The 25,211-nt window shown below is 48.4% G+C and overlaps 2 protein-coding genes and 1 long non-coding RNA gene across 3 annotated transcripts; all 3 read left to right on the top strand.

Moving 5' to 3' along the window:
* The first annotated feature begins 1,336 nt into the window (after nucleotides 1-1,336).
* On the top strand, nucleotides 1,337-12,026 carry LOC148674467 (uncharacterized). Its single transcript, XM_088624601.1, has 16 exons — nucleotides 1,337-1,796; nucleotides 1,960-2,013; nucleotides 2,170-2,256; nucleotides 3,366-3,418; nucleotides 3,850-3,934; nucleotides 4,070-4,184; nucleotides 4,643-4,818; nucleotides 5,304-5,385; nucleotides 5,690-5,811; nucleotides 6,075-6,578; nucleotides 6,683-6,808; nucleotides 8,031-8,167; nucleotides 9,155-9,467; nucleotides 10,310-10,432; nucleotides 10,684-10,820; nucleotides 11,878-12,026. The coding sequence occupies exons 1-16, from the start codon at nucleotides 1,739-1,741 to the stop codon at nucleotides 12,004-12,006; spliced, it is 2,301 nt and encodes a 766-aa protein (XP_088480727.1). The 5' UTR covers nucleotides 1,337-1,738; the 3' UTR covers nucleotides 12,007-12,026.
* A 3,946-nt stretch (nucleotides 12,027-15,972) lies between these two features.
* On the top strand, nucleotides 15,973-20,928 carry LOC148674466 (uncharacterized). The gene is made up of 2 exons (XR_015935318.1): nucleotides 15,973-17,084; nucleotides 20,057-20,928. It is a non-coding gene; the product is annotated as an uncharacterized LOC148674466 (long non-coding RNA).
* Nucleotides 17,084-20,928, top strand: adra2b (adrenoceptor alpha 2B). Its single transcript, XM_088624600.1, has one exon. The coding sequence runs from the start codon at nucleotides 17,649-17,651 to the stop codon at nucleotides 19,365-19,367; it is 1,719 nt and encodes a 572-aa protein (XP_088480726.1). The 5' UTR covers nucleotides 17,084-17,648; the 3' UTR covers nucleotides 19,368-20,928.
* Nucleotides 20,929-25,211: the final 4,283 nt, after the last annotated feature.

Raw genomic sequence — 25,211 nt, 5'->3', positions numbered from 1 at the left:
GTTAATCAGTAAAATATCTACCAATTTTGACTAGCAGGATAAAATCTCATTCTCACAGACTGGTAATTGCACCCACTTTGTGTGTGTGTGTGTGTGTATATATATGTGATTTCCAGCTAAAATAACTACAGTAGATCTGCACATGACCATTGATTCAGATGAAGTCATTTCTGAACTTCCACCCAAGAGTGGTATGTACAGTACTCACTGAGTGTTCCATACTCCCACAGCTGTTTGTGCAAAGATGTGCATCTTGCTTTTAAAAGCACTTCCATGTACTGTCCTGAAGAGCAATGTATTTCTTAAATATGGAAGAGCTGCTGGATTGTGGCTCTATAAATACCATGGTTTCAGGTGCCTCTTCCTCCTGAATAATAAAGATGGAATCTAATGTTCTGAAATGCTAATTACTTCTTGCCAAATGCAAGTGTGTAATGCAGTAGTGAAGTGTGACTTTCATAGAAGTACTTTATTAATGTGATTAATTTCTTAGACCTATGGGATTTTCTTTAAATGTATTTAATGGTTAACTGCAGTTTAATAGTACTTGTACATAAAACACCCCAGAGCCTGGTTTGACACATCACATTTAAGGAGCTAATTACATTATACAAAATATGTAACTGAGAATGCATTGCTGCTATTCAGCACTGGGGCCCTGGGTTCAATGCCAAGTCTGGGGTGATGTCTGTGGAGTTTGTATGTTCTCTCATATTTGTGTGGGTTTCCTCTGTGTTCTTTGATTTCTTCCCATAGACCAAAGACATGCTGGTAGGTTAATTGGCTTCTGTGAAAGTTGGCCCTGGTGTGAGTGTGTCTGTCTGCCCTGCGTTGGACTGGTGTCCCATCCAGGGTGTACCCTGCCTCGCACCCGTTGCTTGCTGGGATAGGCACTGGCTCCCCCACGACTCTGAATTGGAAGAAGGGGTTAGAAATTGTACAAATGGATGTGACAAAAAGTGAGAAGATGGGCTGGCGGCTGGTCTGTCTGTACCTGTTTCCAAGTACCAGCACCAGAAGAGCTAGGAGAAGCTGTAAGAAGCTGTAAAAACCAACAATGAGCTGGTTGAGCTCGTGAAGAATTGAGTTATTACTTAAAATGCAGTTTAAGTTCCCTTAAGAAAGATTAACTCTGTAATGGCAGGAACAACTAGTGCAGGCCCGGGTATTAGGCTTTCTCTTAAATTGAAAGAAATGATAACCGGAATATCAAGACAAAAACCGAGGTGTAATTTACAGTAATTGTGACGCATGACAACAGCCGTCAAGCTGTTTAACTTTCACCTGCAACACCCTATACTTCACTATCAGCCGCTCGGTGTTTCTGAAGTCCTAAATGAAAAACATTGACGTTCACACATCCTTGTTTGAACATTTTTCTGCGTGCGTGTTCCTTTTGGAACTGTTTTTTACAGATGAGCTATGTCGGAAAAGACACTAATCTTCCGATCGTAAATTCAAATTGCATTTTACCAGCAAATCGCGCGGATTAATTCAATCTAAGCGCAGACCCGATGACAACAGCTACTGTATATTAAAACGCGTGAGATGATCACGCGTTCTGTAACCGCGCGTTGTAATTGATTTCATGTGTTCCTGCTTGCGGGGGGCGTTTAAATGAGACAGACGGCGAGCTGGATGTTCGCTACTCAGGGTTTGAGGTTGGGGTGGACTTTTGAGTTATTATACTCGTTATTTTTCCTCGAGTTGATGGTTAGGTTCTCTAGTTCGTGTTGACATGGGCTGTTTCCGCGTCTTCGTGTGGGTGCTGCTTCAGATTGTGCTTTTGGAGGGAGGTATGGTACAGTGTGTATATCGGCATGTGAAATTTACCACCCCCTTCTGTCTCTCCTACTGCACCGCCATTTAACGACTCCCCCCCTGTAGCCGTCCGAAGACGAGGATATTCGGAGTTGGGATGTTTGTGACGGATTGAGAGTGCTGTGTGGTTTGTTTCAGTGGGCACGGTTCCGGTAAAAAGAGGCTCGAATGAGGCGCATATTGACAGCAAAGGTAATGTCATTCGCTCTTCGGCTTCTCCTCGACTACTATACTACTGTAGGTTTATACCGCATAGCGTTAACGCGCTGTCGGAGTGCTGGTGTAGACGTGACAAGTCTTCTTCCCACCTCTCCGCTCATCTCGTATCGTTTCAATCCCGTCCCTTAGCCGCGCCTGGACCGAAATCCTTCCAGATCAGCCCGGAGACCGTGCTGGCGCTGGCGGCCGGGCCACACAGCGCAGAAACCCTGGAAGGTGAGTGAGCGGGACCGCGCATCAGCCATTGCCACCCGGTGGACTAAGACTCCCGTTAAGATATCCCGTTAAGAGCAGCAGGGTGAACTAGAGCTGTCCTGTCGCTAGACCTAGCGTTTTGTGGATCCTAGGAAGGGACTTCTCTAGATCTGTTTCCATGTACACTACAATTATCTCCCACTCCAATCTTTTTACTACTTAAAACAAACTTTAACTTGGTTTCTTCAGAGCTGGTTAAGTTCTTCTAATTGCTTACAAACGAACAAGTACACATCTTGTAAAGAATATTTCCACTTGGAGGGGTTGGGGGGGCTGATAAACAGGGTTGGGTATTTCAAAATTATAGCCAAGTCATCACTTACAGATGATTCGACTGACACCTTTTGTAATGAGGAATTGTAGAAATGTGGACTTGGTAATGAGGGAAGTGAGATGGGTAAGGGTGGGCAGATCTGGGGAGGAGTTACCAAAAGAAACATTCCATAAATTGATTTGCCCAGATCTTCAAGATGCAAAATCAAATGCGTCTTCATATGCAGTGGGTCGACTTGAGTGATGACCAGTCCACATACCTGGACTTGTGCCATGACTGACCTCGGGCATGTTTTCATCAACTTGAGCTCTAACATTCCCCTCTGCTGCTGTTTCTGGGAAAGACTGCCATTCGAGGAGCTACATGTTGGGCTAACCATACTCCTCGTGTAACTAAATGGGGGGAATGCCTTCTTGCAATTTCTCTTGTTTCTATTGTGTATAATTGTTGAACAGTGCTTTGTACTGTGCATTCACCTCTCTGCTTTTGTTGGGTTGGACAACACTGGTTTTTAGCCAGGCAACGCATGGCAAGTCAACATTTACACTTGCCACAGATGTTAACATTTTATTAAAATGCCTCAAGTAGTCGGTGTGCTTACCTTCAATGGTAGACAAGCCACATTTTGCAGAGTTATGGATTTGACCAGTTGAAAATCCTATGAAATAGGCAGTCGCCTAGCTAGCCTGTTACCATATTGCCATTGAGCTATCTGGGCTTGGAGCTCCCAGGAGTGAGACTGGCTCATCAGATCTGTCCCTGCGTGATTCGGTAACCCCAGGTCTCCTCTGTACAGAGCTGAAGAAGGGAAATGAAGACGCCTTCGCTGAGGGGGATATTATACTCCCGGTAAGAAGTGAGGGATATGGGGGGGGTTGTGTTGAGAGTGGATGGCAGTCCCTCCCTTGGCTCCCGACCATAATGTTTGGACTAACCTTGGGCTTTAACGGCAAGCCCTTGGGTAAATTATGCCAATGTAGCACAAAGCAGGCTGCCATTAACTTACCTGTTCTTCTGACCTAATGCTGCTGGTGCTCTTCTCTCCCCCTGGCTGAGCCCTAGAGCGGTTCTGTTCCCAGCCCAGCTGCATCCAGACCCTGGAGCTTCTCCCCCTCCGTGTGTTACAAGGGGGTGCAAGACTGTGGGGAGAGGCTGCCCCCTGTGGGCATGCTGCTGTCCACCAAGCAGGCACCCCCTGGGCCTGTTTCCCATTCCCTTCTGAGATCAGTGGAGGGGCTTGGTGAGGGTTTGAGCACCTGGTTTAGTTTTGTTCTTTCTAGGCTGATCGGAATGCCGATGTGAAGGGCGTGTGGCCCACGACGGATGGCAGGATTTCCATCCCCTATGAGATCTCCAGTGACCTCGGTATGTACTATAGACCCTCCATCAGTAATGGCCAGAAAATGGTGATGGTAGCTAGGTGAATTTGGCAATGGGTTTTCATAGAATGGCTGAAGGTGGAGGTCAAATCTTGGCTCTGATTTCCTCTTATTCTTCCAGCCTCAAAGGTGGATGATATAAATAAAGGCATTCAAATGATCTCCTCTTCAACCTGCATCAGGTTTCACCAGCGTACCACGGAGACCAATTACCTCTATTTCATATTCAGCACCGGGTGAGTTCCCCTGCTTTTCATAGTGGTAGAATCAGGTCTGTGAAGTGTTGAATCGCATACATGCAATGTAGAACATCCTGTTGATTCAATGAAGCTGCGCAGGAGAAGCACTGCTCATGACTTGAAGCTCCGTCATTGACCTACCCATGGTGAAGCAGGGAGTTTGCTGCCATCTACTGGAAACTGGGAAATGGCTCAAGCTAGTGAGCTGAGGCATTCTTTCTTGAATATAAGAATCTTAACCATATAGAATCTGCCAGCCTTTTTGGAGAAGGCTAGCTTTCCAGTCCAAGCAGTGTAATGGTGGGGATTTGCTTGTAAATCCTTGCCTTAATCTGTGACTTCTTCTAAAACCCAGCAGATCTTCTATTGGCGTAGGGGGGGGTGGATTATCAAAGTTTGAATTGACTTTGCTCTGAGGATCCCCGGGATGACCTTGGATTTAAATCCCCCTCCAGGTGTGCCTCCTATGTTGGGAACCTGCAGCAGGGCCCTCAGAATGTCTTTGTTGGGAGTGGCTGCAGTGGTGGCAACCTAGCGCACGAGCTGATCCATGCGCTGGGCTTCCACCACGAGCAGTCCCGCATGGACCGTGACAGCTACATCACCATCCAGTGGCAGAACATCATGAGCGGTAACCTTCAGCCCTGCACTCTCCAGACTAGCCCAGTTCAGTCCAGTTCGAAGCCTGCAGTTTCAGTGTCTGGTTTGTGGTGGGTAGCTTTTTGACAGGTGTTTGAAAGGTCAAATAGGTGTTTACCTGAGGACTAATGAGCTGACTTGACACGGGGGGGGACCTGCTGTGGGTGTCTTTTGATGGAACAAAACAACGCTGCTCGAGATGTGGAGCTGCATTGCTCCTGGAAAAGGTATGTCAAAGGCCTTACTTTTATGAGAGCTGTAGCCAGCAGGTGGCCTTCCTCCAGGGTGGTAGACTCCGATCCTGGAAGCACCTGAGAGCAGGTGCATAGTGTAGCCTGGTCTTGAGTTTCAGTTCCACCTGACTTATGAGGACTTGATGCTGTGATCTCAAAATGGAGCTCGAGAAAAGCCTATTGCACTAAAGAAACCAGTGTGAGGAGAAAACTTGGCTGATCTTGACTTTCTTTTCCTCTGTAGGGAAGGAAAAGAACTTTGAAATGAAAGAGGGGAATACCCTAGGGCTGCCCTATGACATGGATTCCATTATGCACTATGGGGAGTAAGTAACTTGGCAGTGGTTATTGCAGTTGTCCAGAGTGAAGTCTGCTTAACGGATGGTCAGCTTCTTATGCACAGGTGGACTCCAGGAAGTTCAAAGCCCATGCCATGAAGTCTCGCCTAAAATGAACCTGCAATTTTAGGGATGCTAAGTGGTCACTAGGCACTGGGTGCTGACCTGTTTTACTGCCATGTCATTCTGCATATCTGTATGGATGAACTGACATGCATGTAAATCGGTTCTCAAGCTCTTTCATTAGGCTGTGGTTTAGCTCAGAGGAGCTCTGGTTTTGGAATATCTGCAGGTTTTTCTTCTCCTCAAATGGGGAAGCCACCATTGTACCTAAATCGGGTGGTGTGAAGATTGGCCAGAGAACCCACCTCAGTGTCCTGGATATCAAAAGAATCAACAAACTATACAAGTGTGGTGAGTAGCCAGCTACCTTTTAATGCACCTGAACATGAGATGGGCTTTTTCATCCTAAATCTGGATGCGGTCCCCTTCCTGTCTTTAAGTAGAAAGACTGGCACTTAAATAAGCAGTTCTGGGATACTTAAGGAGCCAATACCTGGGCAGGTATTGGTTTTATTTGGCAATGTTCAAATTTCTCCTTTTTGAGAATATGGTAGCTTCAGAGCAGTTCCTTCCAGCTGTGGGTTCAGATCTTTGCCTTTCTGTGCTCTTAGCAGATACTCTGGAAGTGATGGCCTTGGAGCAGAACCTTATCCAAAGTCCCACTGTGAACTCGGGGCCAAGTAACTCCACCAGCTCTCCTGCTGCCTACAGTGGCATAGAGCCAACTGCTGCCCTGGGCTGGGCCGCAGGGGGAGAGCAGCATACTTCCGGCACCGCTGGGGCTCCTACAAGCTATATGGGTTTCCCCGGCTCCCCTGTGAGCCACTCGCCCACAGAGAGGGCACAAGACATGAGACGCACGGAGCAGCCTATCTCCTCTGGCTCTGTGCCGGAGGTGGGCTGGCAGGAGTTCACTGGTACCACAGAGCAGCCTGCTGAGCGCAGCACTGAAGGCCCCAGCCCCTCCCTCTTGAACAGGCTGAAGCGTGCCTGTGACTTCGAGGGGGTCATGTGCGGCTGGTCGCAGGCCAATTGGGATGATCTGGACTGGGAGTTGCACCATGAGACGCTGGTTCCACCTTCTGCTGATGACCAGGACCGCTGCAGGAACCTGACCAGTGAGTTTCAGGGTGTGGTTTAGAACCTAACCCTTTATTTGGCCATGAAATGGAAGCTCCTTTCTTGGAGTCAGACTTCCTGGTTAACTAGGTCCCTTTCTCAGGGCAGTACCTGTACATCCAGGCAGAGTTCCCATGGCAGAGTGGCCAGACTGCAGTGCTGCAGAGTGGGGAGCTCTCTGGAGAGGTGTGCCTGTCCTTCTGGTACAGCATCTTTGGGGCAGGAGTGGGTAAGTGAGGCTCCCTGGGGATACTGATCATGATGCATGCAGACTGCTGGGCCAGGAAGAAGTTGATGCCAATGAACCTTAATTCAAAGCCTGGTTCTGGAGATGCCATGCAGTATGTTTAATGATGTGATGAAGTCACATTTCATAAAGAAATGTGTAATATATGCTAAAGCAGGTTTATGCTGACATTTGATTTGGATACAATGTAAATGAGAGGCATGTATAACTTCTAAAACTTCCATGATAACATGCTTATTGAACAGTATTATTGCAGATGACCTCTTTAAAACTGTTCTGTCTAGTTCCTGTGACTGAGTGGGGGACATGTAGTCCCTCTTAATGCATGAAGGTTTTATTCACCTCCTTGCCTCTTGATAAAATGCCAGTTGAGCAACTGGCCTTCATTAAGAGCTTCTGTGTGAAAGAAACTACATTCATGAGAAAAAGCTCAATGTCAGTGGGCTTGGTTTTGCTTTTGGCAGATCCGGTTACTTCTAACGGCTTTTAAAGCATGTACTGGTGGAATGAATTTAGGAAGATCATGCATTATTGGATGGAAATGAATTGTAGGTACATGTCTGTAAAGGTTGTTTCCTTCCACTTCCAAAAGTGAAGTAATTGTACACACTGCAACCTCTTTATCCCTGTAAGATTAAAGACATACAAGGTCCTTGCTCCATACTCCCAGTGCTGGCTGTATTGGCCAGAGGTTCTCCAGCTATGCTTGGCTGACCATGGGCTTTCAGCCAAAGACTGGGTTTTGAATAGCTACATGCCTTGTGTGTAAACTGCTTGGTATTTTGGGCATTGGGCTGTGCTGTCTTGTTCCTTGATGTCCTCTGGTATTTTTTTTTGTTTTTTGCCTGGGTTAGTATAATGAGACTGGTTCTAAAGCATATACCAGGAGGAGTCCAGAGTGGGGATCCTGGAGGGCTGGGTTGTCACCAAATTTCCCAGGCCTGTTTTAAGGCAGCAGTGCCTGATGGGCTGGGAAAACTGTCAAACTGGTCCTGTTAAATTGGTGAGCCTGCTCACTAGTCTGAGCCGAGCTCAACCTGAAGGACCAGAGCTATGGTACAGGTGTCTTTTGACTATTTGGGCTCAATTTTGGAGCTTAAACTCTGGATTGCTTGACCGTGGTGGTAGAAGTTCAGAATAGATATCCAGTCTAAGTTGATATGGCTGACATGTTTGGTAATGACTGCCCATTCTCTTGCTGCAGGCTCTCTGGCTGTGCTGGTCCAATACAGCACCACCCCTAATGATGAGCTCCAGGTGTGGGCAGGCAGAGGCCAACACAGCAGGCAGTGGTTCTTTAAAACTCTGGACATTACTGGGAAGCCTGGCCAGACGTTCAAGGCAAGTCTTGAAGCCACTGGTGGCTTTGCATTAGGATAGTGCTTCATGACCCTACCTGAGCTATTTTATTAGGTCTTGAGTGATGGGGGGGGGAAACTTCCTTTTGGAGGGAAGGAGCTCAAATGTTTGACCCTGGGGTCAGAGCAAAGCTAATCCTTCAAGTGAAATTTGGCATTTTAAAGCTGACCTGCCTTCAAATTGCAAACCCAGGTCCTTGGTAGCAGTTCCTAAATCGTGTACTTGCTAATGCGTTATGAAGTGGAATGTCTAGCTCTTACCTTTATAGGCATCTATAGATTAATTCTCTGCCAAGTGATGTGGGACTTGCTTGCAGTTTCTCGGTCTTATTGGTATGTTCTCAAGTCCCCATGGTGATGAAAGAGATTGGGCCTCTGGATGTTGTTACACATCTGGCTAGCTTTCATCTGCAGCTGCCAGATCTGCCCATTGGGTTTTGTGCATTTTTCCCATTACTGAAAAGGTGCAGATCTTGTACCATTTTCCATATTCCTAATTGACTGACTGCCTCCACTGAGAAATCAAAATCATATGGAGGTACATTTAAAATGGTGAATAGGTAGAACTATTTGGCTGTGGGAGTATAGAAAGCCATCCATCTGGTTGAAGCCAGGGTTGGCTGACTTGACGACAAAGCCAAACAACCCTACCCCTCTGTACGTTTCGAGACTGGATTAGATGAGTGACAGACCTGGGTAGTAAAAACTGCTAGCAAATGTGTAGGAGTGTCCAGGGATGAATTAAAATGGTCTTCTAGTCTACATGTTAGGAGTGCCAGTCTTTATGAATGAAAGGAGTTGGATTCTGAGTTTACTTTCGGACCCTCCACTGCTTCAGGACCTGCTTACAGTTTGAGCTGAAGGAGTGCTGGCTCCTTGCCTGCGTGTTCCTCCAGAGTAACTAGGTTTTAAAAGCTTGTTTTTGGCAAGGGGGTGGTTTGAAGAAACTGTCCTCCGACTCTTTCTCCAGATCCTGTTTGTAGGCACCTTTGCCAGCGACTTCTGTGGCGACGCTGCCCTGGACGTGGTGCAGGTGGAAAGGGGGCCGTGTGGGGGCCAGTACCACATAAGAGAAGGGCAGTGGCTGCCTCACTCCTCGGCGCGCCCTGCCGCCTCCTCCTCCTCCCTGTCCCCAGGCCTCCTCCTCTGTGATTTTGAGAGCTCGCCATGCAGCTGGACGCAGTGGCAGAACAATGACTTCGACTGGGGTTTGCACAGAGAGGAGGTCCTGATTGTGGACGGGCCACAGCAGGAGACCGAGGGTGACTGCCCAAAATCGCAAGGTATGGTGTGATCTTGGCTCGCAGTACAGCAGGGCACTTGAGTCTCTCGGTTTACTTTACCCCCCAGCTTGTACCCCAGTGTTATACCCAAAGCTGGGGCCAGGTCAATACTGGGGATGAGACCTTGACGCCAAGCTGTGACTATAAGGGGTACACCCAGCCCACAACTCGCAAACCAAATTCTTTCCTCGAACTGGCAGAGGTTAAGGGTCCCAATCACTATTAGAGTAAAAAGTGATTATTTTGAGGATCTTAGTGTGCCATTTGCTCATCTTTGGTTACTCTAGTACAGTACACAACTATTAAAACTGAAAAGGAGCTGTTGTGAGGTTTGAATCTGGCTACAATGGATGCAACTTCAGTGTAGCAAAAACTCATGAAATTCAAACATTCCTAAGTCAAGGTATAGGTGTTCATCTACATGTGTGGTCCAGCAGATGGCATCAGTTTCCCCCGACAGAACTTCCAAGCCAGTGCTAATGCAATGGGAGGAGGACCGGACTATAATGACTCATGACTTGCCCAAAAGGATAATGAGCTGATCTGTTGGTGTTATTTGATGGCCTGGCTGATTTCTACTCGGGGCTTTTGCTTCTACTAATAAGCAATTTGTTCTCCACCTGATCCACTGTGTGGAGATGCTGCACTTTGCTAAATGAATTATGTAAGTAATTGGCTGCAATTTGAATTAAATGCAATTAAGTTCTGCAATGTTTTTCTGCATAAATTGACGTACATTTGTTACACTTGCCCATATCTGATCCTGTGCAGGTGGTTCAACTTGCACTTTGACCAATTACTGAGCAGTATAGGCAGTAAGCACCTTCTCCCTGTGCTCTCAGGACAGTACCTGTACATTGAGGCGGCTCCTCGGGTGAGTGGCCAGACGGCAGTGCTGATGAGCCCCGTGCTGCAGGGCTCCGTGTGCCTGAGCTTCTGGTACAGCATCCTGGGACAGGGAGTGGGTGAGTCCCTCCGTGTTCATCTAACCATGTGTCCAAGCTTCTCCTTGGAAGCATAGCAATAGTACTGTTCTAGTAGTAAGTATGAAATGTGGCTAGGCTGAAGCAATCCAAATCCATTGGACACTGGCTCCTTTTTGGAGTGCATTCGTTCTCCTGTTTAGTAGGCATCTACAGGCTACTATAGATTAGTATTGGAGTTTCTCCCAATGCGTTTGTCTTAATGCACTTGTGACCTGCCCTTTGGTCTCCAGGCTCTCTCAGCGTGTACGTGCTTTACACTGACCGTCTGGACAGCTGGCGCCAGCTGTGGGTAGGCCAGGGCAGTGGGGTGAGGACCTGGGCCTTTGCACAAGTGGAGCTCTTAACGGAGCCTGAGCGAGCATTCCAGGTAAGACTGGATCACCCTTTTCTTCCTCATCCTGGAGGACCCCTGGGTCTGTTGTGCTAGCTGCTGCTTAACTAATCACTGTGCTGGATGTGGCCTTTTTCTGGACTTGTGCATGGTTTTCAACTTTACCACAATACCTTATTCAGTCCCTCTTCAAATTGCTTATTAGTCTGCTCTTTAGCATTCTGCAAAATGGCTCTTAATTGATTAGTTGAACATTAGGGTGGGAATGACCCTATCATTCACTTCCCCCCCCCAAGCTGAAAGATTTTAAAAAGGTACCAAAAGCTCCAATATCAACCTCTAAACTAATAAAACAAGTGCTCTTGCTCTCTACACCTACTGTTTTAGCCCAGTGATAGCAACATTGACTTCACCACCCAAAGACAAGCAACTGTAGTCCAACAAACCATGAAATGGCAGGGCTTTGAAGCCACTAGTCTGTGGTCCTGACCTTGTACAACAAGTACTATAGCTAGTTCTACTAGGTAGTGGCATTGCTTCCCCAACTGTATAGTGGAGTTACTGCTCCATGGGGAGAATAGGAGACTCGAGTCTCTCCAGTTGATAGCTGAAGATGACCTTGACAGAGCCTCTTGGGGACTTGTGCAGGGCTATGTTAATTCCAGAGATGCATGCTTTCCTCCTGGAATACTGTGGGTATCTCCCACCTTGCAGGAAGTAGGGAATTTCTTGTATATTGCTAGACTCTGATTTCTCAACTTAATAGTTGACTGTATAAGTGAAGCACAAGGTCAGACCATGTCAACTGATCTTGCTGACTTTGGACTCCTAGTCATGGCTATTGCCCGGGTTACCTCTCGAATTCAGATTAGGCAGACCACCATTCGTTGAGCTGACAAGGACCACTCCTTGAGTCCCCCAAGGACCTTGGTTAATTAAATCTATTCCAGACCTTTAGGAACTACTTGAAAAAGCTTAACTGTGGCTCTCTAGGAGGGGCACTGGAGATCCTGCCTTGCATGACCATCTTTTCTAGCTGCAGGAGCATGTGAAGGCTTAAGGAAGTACTTTCCTGACTTTTCTCTTTCCCTAGCTGTTGCTGGAAGGCAAGATTGGAGAAGGCAACTGTGGAGATGCAGCGGTAGACAACCTCCTGATCACACGAGACCACTGTAGCAGCACTGAGAAACACCAGCCCTGCCACAAAGCTGGCGATCGGTAGAATAAACATTTGCTAACCCATGCCTGCTCAAGGACTGGTTTGTCAACTTTACCTTTCTGGTGGTGCATGTACAGCATTCCTCTGTAACCCTGAGGGGGGTTGTCTAGCTCTGTTGCTGGAGATCACGTGTGGCTGCAGGGGCTTCTGTGCTGCTTCCCCCACATCGGGCCTGCACCAGGCTGGCCTACATCTGTGGTAGAGCAGAGCCATATTCTCTGCTGCCAACCCGCTACCCCACTGGTATTCTACTGCCTTTTATAGTTTTGGTGAAATTGCATCTTTCTAGAAATTTAATTCATTCACATTGTTGGGGTCATGCAGTTCATTAATAATTGCTTACACTTGTATAGTGCTTTTCTGGACACTCCACTCAAAACGCTTTACAGGTAATGGGGACTCCCACCACCACCAATGTGCAGCATCCACCTGCATGATGTGATGGCAGCCATAGTGCACCAGAATGCTTGCCACACATCAGCTATCAGTGGGGCAGAGAGTAATGTAGCCAATTCATAGATGGGGGATTATTAGGAGGCCATGATTGGTAAGGGCCAATGGGGAAATTTGGCCAGGATGCCAGGGTTACATCCCTACTTTTTTCGAGAAATGCCTTGGGATTTTTAAGGACTAGAGAGAGTCAGGGCCTGAGTTTTACATCTCATCCGAAGGACGGCACCTGTTTACAGTATAATGTCCCTGTCACTATACTGGGGCATTCGGACCTATATGGACTGCAGGGTGAGTGCCCCCTACTGGCCCCACTAATGTCTCTTCCAGCAGCAACCTTAGTTTTTCCCAGGAGGTCTCCCATCCAGGTACTGACCAGGCTCACACCTGCTGAGATTCAGTGGGCTGCCAGTTGTGAGTTTCAGGTTGATACAGCTGCTGGCATTACTTATTACCTAGCCATATTCAAAATGTTAACAGCATATGAGCCCCTCTCAGTAACCTCGGCAATACAGTAGCTTGGAGGCTTAGTCAAATGTAGACCTATAAGAGCTGAGAAGGTTTCTGTTTCATGAACTCTAGTTCTCAACAGTCTGAGAACTGAGCATTCAATCTGAAGAGCCCTAAAGCAACTGGTTATCAGACAGGTCTCCTTAGCAGTGTTTCTAGGGTCTCTATAACCTGTTACAGTACAGGTTCTGGCAAAGGTGGATTCAGCCCCCTGTATCTTGGGGAGGTTAGGTGGCCTGTTTAGGTTTTATTTTAATTTGCTGGTGCAGGCAATGGGAATAGGAAGGAGAGGTGAAATGACGTTTCCAGGGAGTTATATTGTACTTGGAGCCCTTTCCAAGGTTTATATTCCCAGTCTCTAAAACTGGGTAGTGAGCAAGATCTGACGACCTATGCTTAAGAGCATCTTCCCCATTTAACCATAGGAAGCAAATCTTGCGCTGCTTATCGGTTGTATTTGTTACCACACGGTGGCAGCATTCCCCTTTTCTAACGCTGTCCATGGTGCTGAGCTTGCTCTCAAAGCCATGGTCTCCCTCCTAGTAGAAATGCAGAGGGGAGAATAGCGGAGATGTTAGAAGGCGGGCTCCTTTTATTCTCCTTAAGTCTAAAACTACCTTGTTTTATTCTATACCTTAAAGCAGAACAAAGTCTTTTTGCCGAGGTGCTCATGTAGGTGCACTTTCTTCTCGTCAATAGCTACTCGGGCGTCCCTCGTCTCTTTGCTGTGAGGAGTGAGGGATGTTCATGAAGTTCACACACAGGGAAGTGGTTAAAACTCTAACAGTAGCGATGGTCTTGTTTAATCAGTGTCGTGATTTTTAATGCCGTTCGTGTAGGGGCAGAAGTATCTCGTTTTACAGCGTGGATGTGTAAGCTTAGAGTGGTTAACGTGTTCAAGATCCTATTTCGCCAGCGTTTCTACATTAGTGGGGTTAGCACAAAGCAGACAAGCGGGGGTCGTGAAGAGATTGTCCCTAACCCGCAATCCCAAGAGGTCCAGCTCTCCGCTGGCCTACGAGGTCTCTAGGCAGCGCTAGTTCTGAATGTCGGCCTATCCTATTGCAGATGGAAAAACACTCTTCCAACCCCTGCCCATCTCTCTCTCTCCAAGCTGATCTCGGTTCGAGTACAACCTCGACGATATACTTTTTCACGTGGGCGGATGGGGGGGGGAAGCCAGCGGCACTACAAAACTTGAAGTGGCTTATTCAGGTCTAGCCGCCATCAGGAAGCCGCTTCTGCCTGAAGTCTTGGTGAGAGCAGAGCGACCCGTGCCCTGCAGATTTGGAGAACTGAGTTTAGCCTGGAGTCTGTGGAAAGCGAGGACACCGGAGCATGCGGAGACCATGCGCGCTCCACCCCGAGGGCGTGCTGCTTCGGTGTGGAGTCCAGGACTTACGCCGTCCGCCACGCTCCTGTCCGCTATTAGGCGGCTCTCCAGAAAACAAGTGCTTCTCGCATGTGTTACCTTTCTACATTTTGAGCGCATTTGCATTCCGTACGCCTGTACTGTACAAATATTGCGCTCGGATCTTAGTCACAGGCAAAAGTCACTTTCGTGTTTATGGTTTTATTTCAGCTTCACCCTGGTAGTCAACAACTCGCGCTGAACGCGCAGATGAAGAGGCTCTTTTAACTACTCGAGTTCAGCGTTCCCTGCAAGCGCGCGGCGCGGTGTTGGGGCCCTGCGGCAGGGATTGTCGAGTTGCCTGTGCCCCCTCGGGTAATTACGGCTCGAGTGTTTTTATTTAGCCACCTGCGGGGAGAAAATCGTCGCCTCTCGACCACGAGTGTGTGGCCCCGCTGGCCTCGTGTTGAATGGGCGTTTACGTATTTCAAGGCCCGTTTTCCAAATTTAGCCAGCAATTCAAACGAGTTAGGTAGAATACTGCACTCATGAGAAAGCTCCTTGATTTTCACATCGCAAAAATGTTCGGTTTTATCAAGCTACAACGCCTGACCCGTACACCATTGCGTTGAGGAGGTAACTTCATAGTGTGCAGAAAAGTGGACCTCTGCACATTGGTACATACCCTTTCCGAAATGGTTTGAGATATCAAATGCTCGAGAAACTGTAGAACTGTAAAAGGACGATATTTAAAAAAAAAAACTCGCTACGGCCGTGCTCATAACGTACAGGGAGATAATACCTCAAGCGTCAGTCAGTTATGCTCTGGTCGGAAAGCTGGTACCTTATTGAAATCGGAATCTCCTACAGCCCTCGTGCCGGTATCGTCTTTCCAGTAACTTCTGAACTTCCTGCTTCTCGCCCACCAGTTGTGTATAGGTTCCAGAGCTCTGCTGTGCGAAATTAAAGCTCTAGCGTTATACGTCGATAACAGTCTATACTGGGAAAGGAGGGAGGACCTGAGGCATGGCAGTTAACGCCGTTTAACAACTTGTTTCCAGCATGACACACCTTCGGTGTGGAGTACGCATGTTCTCCCGGTAGTCGGGTGGTTTTTCCTCCGCTTCCGAAGCCATAGGCTGGCGCGGTTAAGTGGCAGCTCTGAATTGTACCTTTGCGTGAGCGCGTACTTGGATGGACTGGCGTTCACTACACGGCGCCCTGTGCTTCCGGAACGGGTTCCGGGTCTGCGTCCTTCCCCAGGAGTAAACTGCTGTATGGACGAGATCAACATAAAAACGTGCACTTCCGCCCATGCGTTAGTTTTAAATCACTGCAGTTGATTTGACCCTATAGGTTGTACCTGCGTGAACACAGCGTGGTGAAGGCAACGCCTTGTGTGTGATATAAGATTGGATTGGATTCTGATATTTCCCCTCTCTGTATGCCTGTATGGTCTTTTAAAAATCTCTCACTTTTTTTAACACTCTTAAACGGTTGGCTAACCAAAATGGGGAAAAAGGACAGTTTTCATACTTTTTTAAACTGCACAAAACGTTCAGCTAATTAAAAAAGAACCGTTGTGGGTTTAAAACAAAATTAAAAACAATTTTTAGCACTTATACAAAAGACGCACTTCTTACACAAGTAAGATATGCGTGATCCACCGTTTTAGTCTCCGACAAATGCAGAATCTCTAAATAACTTCTTGGCCTCTATCTTGTCTCTCCGGTGCTAAACAGTCTTGGTTTGGGGGAGGTAGGCGGTGTGGATCAGAGCTCGGTGACGCTACACTGACATCACGTTTCTGGGCAGGGAACCCGACTGGAGGGACTCGCTTTTATTAAGTAGTGTGGAAAAAAAGCGTAAACTGTGTAACTGGAAGGCGCACGGAGCCGGTCCTGCCACAGAGAGAGCGCAGAGAGATGAGAGATGACAGCCCCGGGAAAAGTCCTGCCCTACCGGGTACAGCGGAAAAGAGCGGACCGGTTTTGATATGAGCGTGCTTTTTATTTTACCTGTTTTACCTCCGGTTATGTTTTTTTAATCAAATACTATGACTTTGTGAAGGTGTATCTCGGTTCTGTGAGAGCGGGAACGGCACCTCACTGGTTTAGCAGGAGCCTCGGAAGCCCGCGCGTGCTGCCGGTTTAAAGAGCTCTCCGCGAGCCCTCCGCGCCCCGTCAAGCTGGAAACTGACAGCCTCTCTCTTTCCACTAACCCATCTTCTCCACCGAGGACATGACCTTTGATAGCTGAGAAATAAACATGAAGTAGGATTAATCCATGTAACAGCTGCGAGCTACGTTTTGTTTTCCTCCTTTTCACTCCCTTTTATGAAGAGAAAACATCGCAAGACTGTTTCGATTGGCGCTCTGCCCCGAGCCCTAAGTGAAAACCAAGGAAGTAAAAGTCTTCAGAGGACGGTATTTTAGAAAACACTTCCTTTGGGATTTTAACATCTGATGTTGGTTTTATAGTTCTTTTTTAAAAGACGAGCACCTGTCCGAGTTCGTCGCTGTTACGGCAGGGGACTGCGCAGTGTCTGCTTGAACTACACGAAAGTCTGCTGGTCGCTCCTGTATTTGCGTGATTGAGTTCACCGGTCCGATTGAGCAGTCGGCAATAACTATTGGGTCAGTAACGACAGAAAGCGAGCGGACACAAGAAAAGATCTGACTGTATCTCAAGCAACGCCAGAACTCAACGGCACAACGACCACGGAGAAGCAGAGGTCTAAAATAAAGCCAAATACGAACTTATAAATGAGGTAAAATCAATTCAGATTGTTTTATCTGTAATTTCTCTGTTGCCCGGACGTAGTACTGTATTAGGAAACGCACTGCTCCTTTCTATCTCGCAAGAAAGCATCGTCATAGTTCACTTAATTGCGTTTTGCTTCACTGTGTAGGAGAGGTTATTTTTTTTTCATGGAGATCATCCCCAACTTTCTCAGCTTCATGTTGTGCGTCTAAGATCAGAATCAAGGGAGGATTCACGTCCGTCGAGGACTGGGACAGCAAACAGGCGGGTTCGAACCAGGAAAGATAAAACTATTCCCTCAGGGGTGCTGTTGGATTTGCTCCATGAGGTCCCACGTTTGACCAGATGCTTGTTCATCAAGAGACTGGGAACGGCAGGAAATCTCTTTTCTTCGTGTCCTTTTATAAATGAAGTGCCTTCGCCACTAGTAGATGAACAGCTGCCACCCTGTAGAATCCTTTCACGTCCAAAAGGATGCACTGAAGAAACCCTTCTGCCCTCTCGGAGCAACTTGGACTTGTCAATTCTGCTGCGTTGACTCCTGGCCTGGGCCCTGGGCCCTCCCCTGGCGATGTCAGCCCCGGCAGAGCGCGCCTGTCTGTCCCTGCCCAGCAGCGGGAATGCCAGCGGTGGAGGGGGTGGCGCGACGCAGGTATGCAACGAGAGCGTGCTGAGGCTGTCCCCCTACTCCCCCCAAGCCACCGCCGCCTTCGCCACAGTCATCACCTTCATGATCCTCTTCACCATCTTTGGCAACGTCCTGGTGATCATCGCCGTGCTCACCAGCCGCTCCTTGAAGGCCCCCCAGAACCTGTTCTTGGTGTCGCTGGCGGCCGCCGACATTCTAGTGGCCACTCTTATCATCCCCTTCTCCCTGGCCAACGAGCTGATGGGCTACTGGTACTTCAAGGCGGTGTGGTGCGAGATCTTCCTGGCGTTGGACGTGTTGTTCTGCACGTCCTCCATTGTCCACCTCTGCGCCATCAGCCTGGACCGTTACTGGTCAGTGTCGCGGGCCATCCAGTACAATGCCAAGCGCACGCCGCGCCGCATCAAGGCGACCATACTGGTGGTGTGGTTGATTGCCGCCATCATCTCCTTCCCGCCGCTGCTGTCTATGAACAAGAAGCAGGGGGTAGCCGGGGATGGGCGGCCGCAGTGCGAGCTCAACGATGAGAGGTGGTACATCCTCTCTTCCTCCATCGGCTCCTTCTTCGCCCCCTGCCTCATCATGATCCTGGTCTACTTGCGCATCTACCAGATCGCCAAGCAGCGCACCCGGCGCCTGCCCGGGGAGGCACAGAAGGGGGGCGGAAGCTTCGCGGCCGCGGCTCCAGCCTCCTGCACCAATCCCTCCCTGAAGGACCCCCCCCTGCCTGCCCCCGAGACGGAGAAGGAATATCAGCCAAATGGACACCAGGGTGGCCACAACCAGAGCACCGTGCCCACACCGGAGGATGCTGAATTACATCACACAAATGGCAAACCACCAGCTCTAGCCTGGCCGTCTGCTCTCAAAGTGGCCATCCCGTCCCAGCCCCCCTGCAAAGCCACCATAGATTCCAGCGACCTACTGCAGACCCCCTTACCACTTCCATCCCCCTCGACTTCTCTCGCCCTCTCACTCTCTGCCTCTTCGACTCAACAGGGCGCAGGCGGAGAGGCGGGCCGCTGTTTGGAGGCAGCCTCGGAAAGCACAGCAGCGAGGAGGGAGTGGGTGGCCACTTCTGATGGGCGGCAGGCGTCCCAGCATGCAGCGAGAAGAGAGAAGGCCGCCTTGGACGACTCCTCTTCCGGCTCGGAACCCGAGGCGGAGGGGGGCAAGCCGAACAGGGGGAAAAAGAAGGGGAATGGGAAGGCAGGGCCCAGGGAGGGCGGGACTTCCCCGGGAAGCGACTACAACAGCCCGCACACCTCCATCCGGCGATACGGTGCGACGATCGCCACTGCCCGGGGGGAGGTTTTCGTGGTGCGCCGATCCAAGCCGGAGGGCACGCCCAACACCGCCCGTCGCAAGGCCGCGGTGAACCGTGAGAAGCGCTTCACCTTCGTTTTGGCGGTGGTCATTGGCATCTTCGTGCTCTGCTGGTTCCCATTCTTCTTCTCCTACAGCCTGCAGGCCGTGTGCCCAATAGCGTGCCGCCTCCCTGCGCCCGTCTTCAAGTTCTTCTTCTGGATTGGCTACTGCAATAGCTCGGTGAACCCTGTCATCTACACCATCTTTAACAAGGACTTCCGCAGGGCCTTCAAGAAGATCCTCTGCCAAGACACCAAGGGCACCTTCTTCTAAACAGATTCAGGTTTCTTTTCCCCTCCAGGAAAAAAACAAAGAATTTGTAACACGAATACAAAAATGCACCATGAGACTGGCTTTCCTTTATTGCTGGGAATTTTGCCTGTGGATGAGCACAAAGGGCGCTCTCCTTTTTTTTTTAAAGATAAAGCACAGATTAACTTTTTGAAGCTTGTTTATTGATAAAAAAGCAACCTTGCCCCTTAATTGGGGGGAATTTAACATTGAGGAGTGATCCTGTGTAGAGACAGAAGGAGAAATCAGCTTGTTTAACTTATCCAAAATGTGCTTCACAGGGATGATTTCCTCAAGTTTGCCTTCCGGGAAAGTTCTGAGCCTGCACTCTATGGGGAAGCCTCCTGTCAGAAGAAAACAGCTGAACATCATTGAAGCCACTTAAAAAAAACCTAAAGACCTTTAATCCTACAAATGTGATTGTAAAACCTTTTCACAAAACTAGAAAAGGGTAACCATGCTCTGCAGTCCTTTATATTTAAATTTTTGCCTTCAAAATCTCTTCTTTTTACCCCTCCAATCTCAGAGCTGCAATTAGAGAGGAAAGGTCCTGCAGGGTCAGGGTTCACCTTGAGTCTAAACTTCACCCGGATCCTAACTATTCATGAAATGAGTTATTTTTGTCTCTAGCGTGGACAGAAAAACACTTAATTCCCGTTGTTTTCTCACAGATGATGGACCCTGAATGATGAAGGTTGCAAAATTACAGCGAACTTCTGAATCTTCTCTTCGGTGAGAAGAGGTTGGGGGGGGAGCAAAGGTCTACCTGCAATGCGGTTCACAGGGACTGGAATGAATATAGGCAACCCTCCCCCCGATCTCCCCCTTGCTCCTACATCGGTGGCGTTTGTACAAGCACAAATAAAAAGGCAGGGATGGGTGCGTTACATTTGGGCAGACATCTCCAGGAGGGCGCAGTTAGAAGACCGTGGTAAGAGACAAGGTTCAAATTACTTCAGCACAACAGGAGGCTTGCCTCTTCCCCAGCTGCCAGAGCTGAGCATCAGGCAGGAGAGGAGATGGGCTGAGTGTGTGGAGCCAGGGGACAGAGGGACAGTGCGCCTCAAACAGATCATCGTGCTCCGTTCTGCGCACTACGAGCCAGGCGCCAGACTCCACTGGGATTTGCGTGCAAAGCATGGGTGGGAGGAGTGAGTGGGCAGGAGATCCGTCCCCAGGGAGGCCCATATGTCCCTGGCTGTGCGGGCAAGAGGATATCAGTCCAGGCTCCCAGTCCGAAGCAGACGGCAGAACTGGTGCGGGCAGAGCTGCGCAGCTGAAGGGGGGCCGCTTACGGACTGCGTGGGTTCGAGGCAGCCCCGCATTCACAGTACAACATATGGGACTCGGAGCCTGATGGGTATCTCGCAGATGGTGCCTCAGAACGCTTGCTGCTTTAAGATATTGCTCTGGTTTCTGGAACTTTGTGTTGTTTTTGGCATGTTTTTCTGCTTTGGAAAAGTGGCTAACAACTTTGCTGCGGTTTAAAATTTGTTGCGCTTTTACTTATGACAAAAAAATAAAATCTTTTTTTTGAGGGGGAGGTGGTTTTTAGAGGATCACTAAAACATTTCATTACCTCCATTCTTTTTTTTTTAACTGAGTCCACTTCAAACAAGAAAGGCGCAAACGAGAAGAGTCATTCGGTCCAACTAGCCCGCTGGGTAATCACTATCTAACTGATCTAAGGATCTCATCCAGCCGCTTCTTCAAAGAAGCCAGGGTATCGGCTTAAATAACACGACAGGGTTACTTGTTTCATTCTCCCACAAGACTTTTTATAAAGAAGTGTCTTACTTTTGGTAAAATGATTGTTTTGCAGCTACTTTCAAAAGATGGGGAGCAAATTCTGCTTCCCGGCATGTTTTTAAAAAGCCTCCGTTTGATATTTAGCGAACGCGATGACGGGTTACTGAAACAGGGACTCTCCTTAAACACCTGCATCTCCTATTTTACCTTTCCATTTGTATCCTTCAACCCAGTTCGTTTTCTCTTTAAAAATATCTGCAGAAAAGTTAAATTACCTAGCACCTTTATAGTACCTGTTCTAGCGGCAGTGAAGTGACTGGTTCTCCAGTTAGACGGAGTAAAACGGTTTTGAGATTTAAAAATGTGCCTCGTGCCTCACACAGTCCCAGCATTCCGTGCTCTGAAAGAACTTCCTGCGCGGCTCCGCGATGCGCGTGGCGTCCCTCGGGATTACTCTGGTTTTCCTCGATCTGCGCTGCTTTGAGTTTGCTGAGCCGCTTTATTATTCCACCACCCCCTCTCCACCACATTCCTATCTGTACACCCCATTGCTTGGCTGCTGCTCTTTCCTTTTGACATCGATAGGCAAAAAAGAGCTTTGATTATTTTCGCAAACTCTAGTTGTCGGCGTGTATCCCGCGGCGCAGGCAATCTAGCCTAACGCTAGATAACGCTAGCTAAAAACCTAAATAGAAACCCTCACCGCTATCTCTGACCCTGTTCAGGCAGTTGTTGTATCCCTACGACTGAATTCGTTCAGATGTGAATAGATCGCAGGTGCCATAAATATTGGGGTTACTGAAAGACTTTAAGAGTGTCAGCAAGTCACAGATAAATTCTGTTTTACATTGTTTTTCTAGGACACCATCAAACTGGGATTTGGGGAGAGGGGGTAGAGTCCATACAGGTTATTGGAAAAGTACATTTTTTAATCTAAACGTTAGAAATGCAATGAGAGAGAGGAGGTGTGTGTGTGGGAGGCAATGATTTTACATTTTTTGTGGGGGGCAGGTAGATTTATCAAGAGCGCTGAACTCGGTGCGAAAGCTCTGCATTCCCGTCTTTTAAAAAAAGCACAAAAGATCTTCGCAAGCGAAGCGAGCTCTGTATTTCAGAGGGCATTTTATTCTTCAATCTAAACCACCACTGCCTCTTGTAGAATTGATGTATTTTATTTTATGGACCTAGCAACATGACAGCGCCAACTTTCTTAGCTACAGTTACCTGACCCTGACAAAATATCGAAAGAAAGGCCATTTGTGTTTAAACGTGTTACAGTATATCGGCAAAGATCGCAGTGTGTTTTTGTTTATTAACAAAACCCCGTTTCCCTCAGAGGGCTGTTAAGGCGCGACCCTGCGCTGCTAGTTATCTCTTTTGGCGCGGAAACTGCGTTGAACCGCAGCTCGAGCACAGGCTGTCGAAATCCTTTTTTCCCAGGAAGAGTCCTGCCTGCTGTTAAGAGCCCCCGTCGTCTTTTTCTCTTCGTCACTTTGGTTAAAAGCGTCAGCTAAACGGCTTTGGGAGCAGTTCCGCCGGGCCCAGGCATTTCGCCTCGGGTCTCAGTAATTTCCTAACCGGAACCCCATGTGATTTACTGAAGCCTTCAATCCTCCCGTGTTCGGCGCGCATCCCCGGGGCGACAGATCACTCGTTCCCGATAAAAGCGGATATCTTTCTTTGCTTTGCTCTGTCAAGAGTGCTCGAGGTTAAGAGAACGGCTTTTTGAAATTACAGTCTTGAATTGATTCCCCCCCTCTCCACTGCAGTCTTGCGAGTTCATGTCCCTCTCGAGTTGGGGTTTGAATATCTGTGCACGTACTGTATATTCCTTTTTTTTCTTTCTTTCCGAACTGAACTCGGGACCCTGGAGGGTGTACCCAAAGGTACAAAGAAATTAATTCGAATTTGCTTTCCACCAGAATTTTGAAAACTTCGAACGAATTTCAGCGGTCGATTTGGAGCGACAGCTCGCAGGCGCTGCGCATATCGGCGCTTGAAGCGTTCTGCCCGGGGGCGCACGCAGAGGTGGAGATCATCATATATGATGTAATTGTGCCCTGATTGATTAATTGAATTCTTCAGAAAAAAAAGAAACGTTCGATTGAATTCCAAGAGCTTTTCACATTTTCCCACATTTTCTCACATTTTACCCTGAAACGTTGCCAATGTGTTGAGATGGGTTGAATATAACACAGCACCTTACCTGAACGCTGGGAGGGCTGGTGGATCTTACACACTTCATGTGCAGACAAGAACTTGTAAAACGTTGGAAGTTGTGCCGACTACATGAAAACCTCATCGACACAGATTCACTCAGACCTCCAGATTTCAAGCCTGGTCCTGCAGAGCCCCAGTTCAGAAAGTGCTGTTGGTCACCATTAAATCCCCAAATTCTAAAGTCTTAGAACAATTACACTGTGATGAATCTCTTCCATTGCATAATTTAGAGATCATTTAGGACGAAATTGAAAATACTTGCAAGTTCTCCCTGTGTTCATGAGGGTTTCCTTGGACTGCTCCGGTTTCTTTCCACAGTCCAAAGACATGCCGGTGGACTAACTGGTTTCCGGGAAAACTGGCCCTGTTGCGAGTGTGTGTTTGTATCTGTGTGCCCAGTGATGGACTGGCGTCGCATCCAGAGCGTATCCTGACTTGCATCTGTTGCTTGCTGGGATAGGGTCTGGCTCCCCCGTGTTGGAGAAATGGATGGATTATACTGTATGAATTAGACATCCTACATTGTCACGTGTGTCAGTGTGTCTGACATTTAACACCAGGAAATTAAAAGCATAATTTGATTGAATTGAACAACGTTAGCAAATCACTATACACAGGGCAGATTGCTCAGGACAATGCATGGATTGACATTTGTCAGGGGGACAAGCTGAAGAATTAAGATAGCGTCTGTATTACTTAAGGATTGATTAATGATAATGCTGTTCTTAAGTGAAGGCTAAATACTCAAGGGAGCTGTTGTCTTGAACTATTGTGGCTTGTCACATTTGGCTAGACTGAATGTAATAGTATGGAAGAAGTGGGGTGGGGTTTCTTGCCAGAATAAAGGCAGAAACTCTGGTACAAGCTCTGGTAAACCAGAGGTGTCCAGTCCTGGTGCTGTAGGACTGGTGTGTCTGTGGGTTTTCAAGGCCTTTTTAAAGCAACAGCCCCTGAGGAGCTGGGAGAAGCAGTTTATTTGCAATGAGTTGCAATGAAGGCCAAAACACAGATATCAGGCCTTCTCCTGACCAGGAGCGGACAGCCCTGTCACAAACTAACACATAGCATGGCCGTGGTCTGTGTCCAGGCCCTCTCCTGACCAGGACCGGACAGCCCTGTCTCAAACTAACACATAACATGGCTGTGGTCTGTGTCCAGGCCCTCTCCTGACCAGGACCGGACAGCCCTGTCTCAAACGAACACATAACACGGCTGTGGTCTGTGTCCAGGCCCTCTCCTGACCAGGACCGGACAGCCCTGTCTCAAACGAACACATAACACGGCTGTGGTCTGTGTCCAGGCCCTCTCCTGACCAGGACCGGACAGCCCTGTCTCAAACGAACACATAACACGGCTGTGGTCTGTGTCCAGGCCCTCTCCTGACCAGGACCGGACAGCCCTGTCTCAAACTAACACATAACATGGCTGTGGTCTGTGTCCAGGCCCTCTCCTGACCAGGACCGGACAGCCCTGTCTCAAACTAACACTGACACTAGTATTCCTAACCTATAAGAAAAACAGGTGATTTTGTGGTGACCTATGGCACTAACTGCACTGGGGCTCTCCTGGGCCAGAATTGGGTCCAGGCCCTTAGTTGCTCATTTCAGAAATATGGCTTCAACAGGAAGGATGCGGGCTGATACCTGTAGTCCCGACTTCACTGGTTCATGCCCAGACTCCAACACCGGAGATTGCACTAGCGGCTGTGCACGGTTTGCGTTGAAGTGAGATCAGCTGATCCCTTGCATCCGAGTGGGGCTCATCATCCGGAAGGACCCCAAAGCAGGTCACACACAGCAGGGGACCCACTTCTCCAGCGCAGATCAGCCCCACATGGGCGACACAGAGCAGCCATTC

This window comes from Lepisosteus platostomus, chromosome 3 (genome assembly GCF_059453375.1).
Source record: "Lepisosteus platostomus isolate fLepPlt1 chromosome 3, fLepPlt1.hap1, whole genome shotgun sequence".
In the NCBI taxonomy this organism is placed as follows: Eukaryota; Metazoa; Chordata; class Actinopteri; order Semionotiformes; family Lepisosteidae; genus Lepisosteus; species Lepisosteus platostomus.
The sequence above is the reverse complement of the archived record's forward strand: the minus strand, read 5'-3'. Positions and strand labels throughout refer to the sequence as shown.